An 8,952-nucleotide genomic window follows, 5' to 3' on the forward strand; every position below is an offset into this window, starting at 1 on the left:
CTTAAAGTCTTAAGTCAACTTTGCACTGTACGTGCGCGCCCGCACGTGGTATTTTGTGGAAGAGCCACACTCAAGGGGCCAAAGAGCCGCATGTGGCTCACGAGCCACGGTTTGCCGACCACTGGATTAGGGCTGTTTTCAAGCTACAACTGAATTGAGTTGGTGCAACCAAGACTGGCCTGCAAAGCTGAAAATAGTTACTCTCCGGCCCTTTACGGAAATCCTTTGCCCTAGTGGAGGGGTGTGTGGCTTTATCACGGCACTGTTCCATCCCTGGGTCAGGCCAGATGTCTGCCGAGTCGCATCTACACCAGATGCTGGAATACATCAACAATGCAGATACTCCCTGCCCTGGGGGGCTTGCAGAGCAGCTGCAGGGAACATGGAAAGGCCAGCAGGCTGTCAGCTCCGGCTGTACTTCCTACCCTGAACCCTGGTTTACATCCAGAGCTCCCTGGGCAGTGTACCCACGGGGAAGGAGGGCTGTGTCTGACATGCTGCTCCTCCTCTCTTCCAGGTATGAAGAGGAAAGGCTCAAAGCCAGGAGAGAAAGGTCTGTGCAGAGTGGCCCTGTCCGGGCGGGGTGGGGGCTGGCGCGGAGCTGGGCCTGCCTGTGGGGAGCAGCCGATGGCCTTGGCTCTGCAGGGACCAATGTCACACTAGAGGCCCTGCACTTCTCTCGAGAACTTGGAGTCAGACCTGAGTTCAAATCCTGATTTCCCCTACTGAGTCACAGAACGACATTAGGCAAATATAAAGTTCACAGTGGCCTTGGGGGTTACAGTGGAAAGTCAGGAGCAGTGTAGCCACTTGCAAAGCAGTGGGCTCATGGTAATCATGATGAGAGATATCAAGGTCTCCCTTTACAGAGGAAACACGAGCCCCACACTCACCGCAACAGACCCAGATGTGCCCACTTAATGCCTTACTGGCTCATTTCTCATGAATAAGATCCAGTATGTCACAGACCTTCAAGACGGTTCTGGTCCCGCCCAATTAGAGCCCTTAGCCCATCGCCTGGATACTTTCACATCCCTTGCCCCTCAAAAGCCAGGCAGGCCCAGGATACGAACGGCTTCTTACAGCCCAGGTATGTGAGGCTCAGAGAGGGCAAGGTACCTGCTCATGGCCACACAGCAAGTCTGTGGAAGAGTTGGGGCTTTCAACAGGTGGAAAGCGTGTATCATTGCCTGGCTCTGGGCTAGAATCCAGGGACACAGAGGCGACTAAGAGAGATTCCTGGTCCAGAAGTTTCTTTAAATGGCAAAAGAGAGGGACACCTCGCCCAGTGAGGAGAGCGGGTCCTGGCGACAGGGCAGGGTGCTGTGGGCAGATGAGACTCAGCGTCATTCGATAATGACAGAGGGCAGCATGGAGGCGGCGAGGCCGGAAGGCGGGCGGGCGGGGCTCACCATCCCTTGCCATTCGGGAATTTTTCCTCACTCCTCTCCTAGCTCTTCTGTCCTTCCTTCCTTCCTCCTTCCTTCCTCCCTCCCTTTCTTCATTCATCCTGTCATTTTTTAAAAAACTTTTACTTGTAGTAAAACTCACATAATGTAAAATTCACCATTTTAACCATTTTTAACCAGTGCCGCCCAGTGGCACTAAGTACATTCACATTGTTGTGCAAACATAACCATCCAGCTCCCAAACTTCATCTTCCCACACTGAAACTCTGTCCCTTTAAACACGGCCCTCTCCCCCAGCCCCTGGCCCCATCAGCTACCTTGTCTCCGTGGACCTGACTCCTCTGGGGACCTCACACAGGGGAGTCGTACTGCTGCCCACAGTGGCTGCACCACTTACCTTCCCACCAGCAGGGCACAGAGTTCCAGTTCACATCCTTGTCATTACTTGTTACTTTGTTTTTCTGAGAGTAGGCATCTCAATGGGCATGAAGTGGAAATATCTCTTTCCTTTTTCTTTTTCTTTCCTCCTCCCTCCTCCCTCCCGCCCTCCCGGCCTCCCTTCCTCTCTCCCTCCTTTTCTCTCTCTCCCTCTCTCTCTCTCTCTCTCCCTCTCCCTCTCTCTCTCTCTCCGTTGTGCTCCTCCTGCCTGCCAAGCTTTAGCCACGAACAGGAATACAGACCGAACACAAGCAGGATGCCCACCTTCTGGCACCGTAGCACAGCGGGGCCAGCATCCATGGGACACATGCAGAGGTGCCTCTGGGGGAAACGCTGAGATAAATGCTCAGAAGGAATGGTTCAGGGCCTTTCCCCCGCCCCTGTCCGCCCTTCCTCACAGCTGCCTGTCTTCATTAGCCCCTGGGCGACCACTTCTCACCACCCCCCGGGCCCCACATTTCCTGGGGGCAGCACAAACCTCCCTGTTCAAACTGCTCTCAGCCACAGTGGGCCCGGGTCAGAGAGGCCGGTGGGAGCCGAGACCCCCTTCCTCCACAGCGCCTCGTCACCCCTGCCACCTCTCTGTGTCCCCAGCGCAAGGCCGCAGCCGGAGCTGGTCCTGCCCAGGTCGGAAGAGAAGCCGGAGGCGGCGCCTGCGGAGCACAGGTAAGGACGCGGGGAGAGCTGATACCCACCGGGCTCGGGCCGCAGAACGTCCGATAAAAGTGGTCACGGCGTTACCGTGTCTTCATGATCCCGATGCGACCAGGGTGATGAAACGCAAACACGGGAATGAACCAGCCAGCGTGATGCTTACCCCCTCCCCCCGCCCCGTAGATGCTCCATGTTGGGGTCACTCTTCCCTCCACCCTGAGCTGTCCCTTCTGGGGCCACTTGCAGAGGCCACTATTGAAACTGAAACGAATTCACAGTAAATAAAATTTAGAAGTTCGCTCCTCGGTCTCGCTTGCCACGTTTCCGGGCCCAGGGCTCTTGTGCTGGACAACATGGAAACAGAACATGTTACTTGTCGGCTTAAGGTCTAGGGACAGGGTGCCTCCGGCCCTTCCCTTCTCCTGGGTTTTCCTCACTCGTTTATTTATTTATTTATTTATTTATTTATTTAATATATTTTATTGATTTTTTACAGAGAGGAAGGGAGAGAGACAGAGAGTTAGAAACATCGATGAGAGAGAAACATCGATCAGCTGCCTCCTGCACATCTCCCACTGGGGATATGCCCGCAACCCAGGCACATGCCCCTGACCGGAATCGAACCCGGGACCCTTCAGTCCGCAGGCCGACGCTCTATCCACTGAGCCAAACCGGTCTCGGCTCTCACTCGTTTATTTTTAATGGAGGTGGAACTCACATAACATCCAATGAACCATTTTATAAAGTACACCATGGAGCCTGGCCGGTGTAGCTCAGTGGTTGAGCGTCGACCTCTGAACCAGGAGGTCACGGTTCGATTCCCAGTCAGGGCACATGCCCAGGGTTGTGGGCTCAGTCCCCAGTAGGGGGCGTGCAGGAGGCAGCTGATAAGTGGTTCTCTCTCATTATAGATGTTTCTATCTCTCCCTCTCTCTCTTCCTCTCTGAAATCAATGAAAAGATATTTTAATAAAATAAAGTACACCATTTGGTGCATTCAGTGCCTCTCCTAGTTCCAGAACCTCCCCTTAGCCCAGGGGGAGACCCTTTAGCAGCTACTCCCATTCCCTCCCTCCCACTTCTTGTTTTAAAATCCACCAAATAGCAATTGAGAGTCCTTTAGCCTCTCGCCCTGGGACGGGTAGACAAATGTCCTGGCCCCGGCCCCTCCCTAGCCTCTGGAAGTCCTTCCGACGTTTCCTGTCTCTGTCAGGTCTGCCTCCTGCTTGTGACCCTTGTGAAACCCTCCTTCTCTTGCCCTTGAGCTCCCCAGGGGCAGTGGGTCTACCTTGGGACCATTCCCTCCTCTTCCCTGTATTCAGCACAAGCCAAGCATAGGGACCACGGGCAACAGATGCCACTGAGAGACCCAAGTTTTGCTCTCAGAGGAAGGTCCCAGTTAGGTGACCTTTGTGCAAGTCCCTGTGGCTGTGTTTGGCCCCTCCAGACCTGGTGGGTCCCGAGCAACATCAGTGGCTTTGTTTTGTATTAGTGAAGGCCTCGGCCCGTCTCCTCATGACTGCCTGTCCCGGCTCATTTGTCACGCAGCAGACACACACTGACACTTGCTTCATACCAGATGAAGCTGAAGCTGGGTCAGCCCTCATGGGGCTCACAGACAAATGCCCAGGCTCCCCAACAAAGGCAGATCATGCTAAGACTCCTTCCCTCTTCCGTAGGTCTGCTCCGGTCACAGAAGATCAGGAGACAAGGTGGGTAGGAAGCAGGGTGATCTTGGAGCCTTTTTTTTGAAATGTTCTAAGTGAAGCCCACCCCAGCCAAAGGGTGCACCGTCTGCCCACAGCCTGTCTCGGTGTCTCTGCTGGGTTCTGGATGCCAGGAAAAGCCTTCTCGGGTGTTGGGGGTCCTGAAGACCCCCCTCGAGTTCAGTGGTTTGTGAGAACGACTCAGAACTCAGCAAAGCTGCTCTGCTCATGGGACAGCTTATTGCAGTGGAAGGATGGAGTAGGGTGGAAATCAGCACCAGGACAGCCCTTAATTCTCCCAGTAAAAATGTGGGCGACACACACAGCGTCACCAACCAGGGACACTCACTTGAGCCTTGGTGTCCAGGGTGATGACTGGGCTCAGTCACGTATACACGGCTGACTGCCCTTCCTCTCCAGCCCCTCCAGAGGTCAAGCTGACCCCTTCCCCTCTAAATCCCATTGTGAGCATAGACTCTCTGACATGAGCCAAGGTCCCAGGTAAACAAAGTCACTCTTACTGGGCAGGACAGTCCCAGGACTCAGAGGTAGTCTCCCAGGAGCCAGGCAAGAGCCACACTTTTCCTTGGAATGTGCGGGGTTAATCCTTGACCACACATTCTCCTACTTCTGTCACTTGGCCTGGACACTTGCCCTAATACTGCCCAAGTGACACAAGAAGCCCCAAGCTAAGAAATAAACACCAAAAGCCATCTTAGACCAGCACTGCTGTGGGGATGCTAAGTGAATGCACGTTCTCAATGCATTTTTGAAAAGACCATCTCATTCCACGCCTTCTGGAGATGAGTTCACATCCACAGACATAAAATACACAAGGAAATCATCCACCATGAGAATAAGTCGGCAGATAAAATAATCAACAGAATTAGACCCCCTCCCGGGTATCCTCAGGTAGAAATGATTAAAGACATCAAAGAAGGAATTATACAGAGTGACAGATAGATGAATGGACAGACAGATGGGTGGTTGGATAGATGGGTATGTGGACAGGCGGATGAGTGGGTAGATGGAAGAATGGATGGGTGGGTGGGTGGGGTAGGTGGGTGGAGGGAGGGATGGATGGATGGATGGATGGATGGATGGATGGATGGACAGATGGATGGGGGACAGGCTTGTGGGGTAGATGGTTGGAGGGAGGGATGGATGGATGGATGGATGGATGGATGGATGGGTGGATGGATGGAGGATAAATGGATGGATGGATGGATGGATGGATGGATGGATGGATGGATGGATAAATGGATGGATGGATGGATGGATGGACGGACAGATGGATGGGGGACAGGCTTGTGGGGTAGGTGGGTGGAGGGAGGGATGGATGGATGGATAAATGGATGGATGGATGGATGGATGGATGGATGGAGGATAAATGGATGGATGGGTGGATGGAGGATAAATGGATGGATTGGTGGATGGATGGATGGACTGGGGGACAGGCTTGTGGGGTAGATGGGTTGAAGTTTCCCTCCAGTCTGATTAGAGGCATCAGCTCTGAGGTCTGTTCTGCGGGGCACCAAGAGAGCGGTCCCCTTCAGAACCACATCTAAAAGGTGGGTAGCAGATGGTAGACCTTGAAGGGCAGGTGCCACTCTTGATGCTGAGGGTGCACCAAAGCCAGATTAGACCATTCTTTTGGATTCCAAGTGCACGGGACAGTATTTTCCACTTTCTTTAAAAATAATAATAGGGAGCATTTGAGATTGTGCTTCCCAGCATCTGTCATCAATTTGGCTCAAATAAATCCTTATAAAAATTCAAGTAAAATAAAAATAATAGCGTGGCCTGTGTGTTTCCCTCTCCAGCATGTCCTGAGGTGATGAGAGAACAGAGAACACGAAAGAAAATACCAGATGCCAAGAAACCTCTGTCCGATGTCCTCTGGCCCTGGATCTCATCCCACCTCATCCTGAATCCCAGTCTTTGGAGGGTGCCTGTCTCCTCCACCCACCTCTGAAACCCGGCATCCTTTTTAGCTGCTTGAACACGTTTTTGTAATGATGCAGTAGACGTGCATTCGGGAAAAGAATCCGGTTCTCAGCCCTCCACCCTCCAGACTCATGAGCTCACAGCCAAGAAGAGAGAGAAGCGCAGGGCATGGCCCATGTGTCCTCTGGCCTCTGAGTCCCAGCCCACTCCACAAAGTCCTGCTTCAAGACCCTTCTCTTGCTGGACACTGGCCCAGGTTGGAGCCATAGATGCCCGCCCCACCCCCTCCACCTCCGGCTCCCTGGCCAGACCTGGAATTCGTTCTTGTGCCTTTCCTCCCAGAATGGCTCCCGCAATCCTGGGCGTCTGGCCAGGAAGCTCAGCCCCCCAACAGAGCTGTGCCCTGGGCACCTTCAACCTCATGGCTTTTCATTTGAATGCCCCCCTTTTTCTCTGATGACATCGACGTGGGAGCATTGGAGCCCACAGCACAAGTGAGAGCTGCCACTGGTCATCCTTGTCCTCCACCCTCTCGATCTAGAACTTTCTCAAGCCCCTTTAATACAAATACTATGCCACAGGGCCATCGATCAATACCTCCAAAGGGAATGAGCTGCCCCCACTTCTCCAGTCCCCCAACACAGACTTGGGATGTGCCCCTTGGATCTCCACCAAGAGCAGAGGCTGAGAAGCCGACTCTGAAATAGGCTCATCCTGGAAACACAGACCAAGAAAAAGGAAGAAACAGGGTAGGGTGTTCGTTTGTTTCAAAGGTCACCTGGGGATATAAGTTCCAGTGGACTGGATGCTACAGCCACCTGCATGCAAAGGAGACAGACTTTTCTATTATGGTCCAAACACCAGTCAGGTGGCCTCTAGAGGTAGTGAGTTCCCTGTCTCGGGGGGTATTTAAGAAAAGGCTGGACTATGCTTGCAGAAAATGGTCCTCGGTGCCCCCTCCAGCCCTAAGAGTCTCTATTTCTATGAATCTGAGCAAACGTTGAGCAGGCACACACCCCGGGCCCCTCTTTCTGGCTCTGAAGCTGGCTCCTTAGCTGGTAATCGTCGAGGTTCAGTTGAGCCACCCCAATTTCCGAGTACGAGGTTCTTGGCCTCAGTAGAAATGTCTGATGCTTCTCGACCTGGCATGGCAGGGGCTGCTTTTAGAGCTCTCCCAACAAGAGGGAGCTATTGGCATTGAGCACTAAGAAAAGGGATGCCCAGCGCTTTGCCACATCAAGGAATTGTCCCAACGCCAGCCGCTCCTGCCTTGAAAAATGCCAGGTTTCTGAGCTGCTTTGGGCCTGCATATTCTGGGACCCAGCATTGCCCTCAAGAGGCCAGGACATTTGGGCGCCCGGTGGCATTTTGTAACTTGTAGTTCTGCTCTTTCCCAAATGTCAAATAAAGAACAGGGACCTTGTTCTGGGCCCAGGTGCCTCACCTGGAGCCTGAGGCAGCAGAGGTTGGTGGATGGGCCTCCCTAGACTGCTCTCCGCAATGCCCCTCTATCCCAGGCCCTAAACTCCAGGTTCAGGTGGCCCAGCCTTGCTCGTCTGAGACCGACATGGTCCTGAAAGGCCCAAACTCCTACCCCAGTGAATGCAGTAACTCCTGGAAGGCCGGTGCCTTCCTGCAAGGAAAAAAAATTAAAAAAGGAGCCAGGGATAGGAAGCAATTCATTCTACCCAATCCCAGGATTAGTAAATGCCTGCAGACGGACAAAGGTGCTGACCCCGTTCAGCCCTCAAGGACCTGCAGGCTAAAGATCCTGGCCACACGCAAAATTCCAACAGGTTCACCGTGGTCTGCCACCGCCCCTCCGGACCGCCAGCACCACAGACAACCATTGGGCAAGCAGAACCAAGGACCCCAACTCAGCCTCAGCAGTCCTTCCAGAACAAAGAGAGACCCCTGAGAAGGCCCTCGCCAGGCCAGCCGCCTGTCACAGGTGTGAGACGTTCTGTGCAAACAGCCACCGTGTCCAGCCAGGCTGCTACCCCCACCCTCTGAAACTGGCTTTGGGGAAGATTTGTATCTGTGGGGCAGTTTGGGCCCAAATAGAAAGGGCCTGGGTCCCTTGTCATAAAGGAACAATGAATGGACTTTCCTCTTGTGACACGTGGGGGCACCCTAAGTCCTGCCCCAAAGTCAAAGTTCACACGCCCATCCTTCCCATGGCGAGTCTTGCGGTTTTTAAAGACAAAAAACAATTCATTATGATTACTGTTGTGATGTGAGGACATCATTTCCATAAACTTGGGGGGATTTTTATGTGAAATAAACTAAACTGAGAACAGAAGTTTCTAGTTTTGCCTATTTCCAAGGGCTGTGGTCCTTGCCGGTCTTAGGTGAGTTTCAGAGGAGAAAATGCCAACAGCTCCGTGCCTTGGGTGACCTTGCATGACCTTGAGCCATCATCTGTCCTGTGTGGCTTCCATCTGTCATCTGTAGAGCGGGGGCCTGTTGACTTGTCCCAATGCCCCTTCTGACTCTGCTTCTCTGTGATTCAAGTTCATTTCCTGCCCCTAATCCTTTCTGGAATCAAACCCAGTCAGCAGTTCATAGTAATAATACTATATTAATTATTATATATGCATGTATAACTATACACTCTATTAATTACTATAGCATTATTATAAATGTACTATTATTATACTGAATGGGAAAACTATTTCCTCTCTACACTCAACACCAACCCTGACACCAGATGGGGGGGCTTTTTCCCACGCCGAGCGATTCTCCAGTTCTGGGCAGACACCAGTTGAATGTCCTGTAATTTAACTGAATTCTGACACT

General features: G+C 52.6%; 1 protein-coding gene across 4 annotated transcripts in view; it reads left to right on the forward strand.

The window, feature by feature from the left end:
• Positions 1-8,579, forward strand: part of ATCAY (ATCAY kinesin light chain interacting caytaxin) — a 34,681-nt gene extending 26,102 nt beyond the window's left edge. Inside the window, exons 10-13 of one of the 4 annotated variants that reach the window (XM_036313759.1) lie at positions 518-553; positions 2,406-2,513; positions 4,180-4,212; positions 6,030-8,578. In XM_036313759.1, the coding sequence (XP_036169652.1) occupies positions 518-553; positions 2,406-2,513; positions 4,180-4,212; positions 6,030-6,039 (187 nt within the window). In that variant the 3' untranslated portion in view covers positions 6,040-8,578. Of the gene's footprint in view, positions 1-517; positions 554-2,405; positions 2,514-4,179; positions 4,213-6,029 lie in introns of all 4 variants that reach the window. The other 3 variants (XM_036313760.1, XM_036313758.1, XM_036313757.1) reach the window with 3 other exon arrangements.
• The last annotated feature ends 373 nt before the right edge of the window (positions 8,580-8,952 follow it).

This window comes from Myotis myotis, unplaced genomic scaffold, assembly GCF_014108235.1.
Source record: "Myotis myotis isolate mMyoMyo1 unplaced genomic scaffold, mMyoMyo1.p scaffold_m19_p_6, whole genome shotgun sequence".
NCBI lineage: Eukaryota > Metazoa > Chordata > Mammalia > Chiroptera > Vespertilionidae > Myotis > Myotis myotis.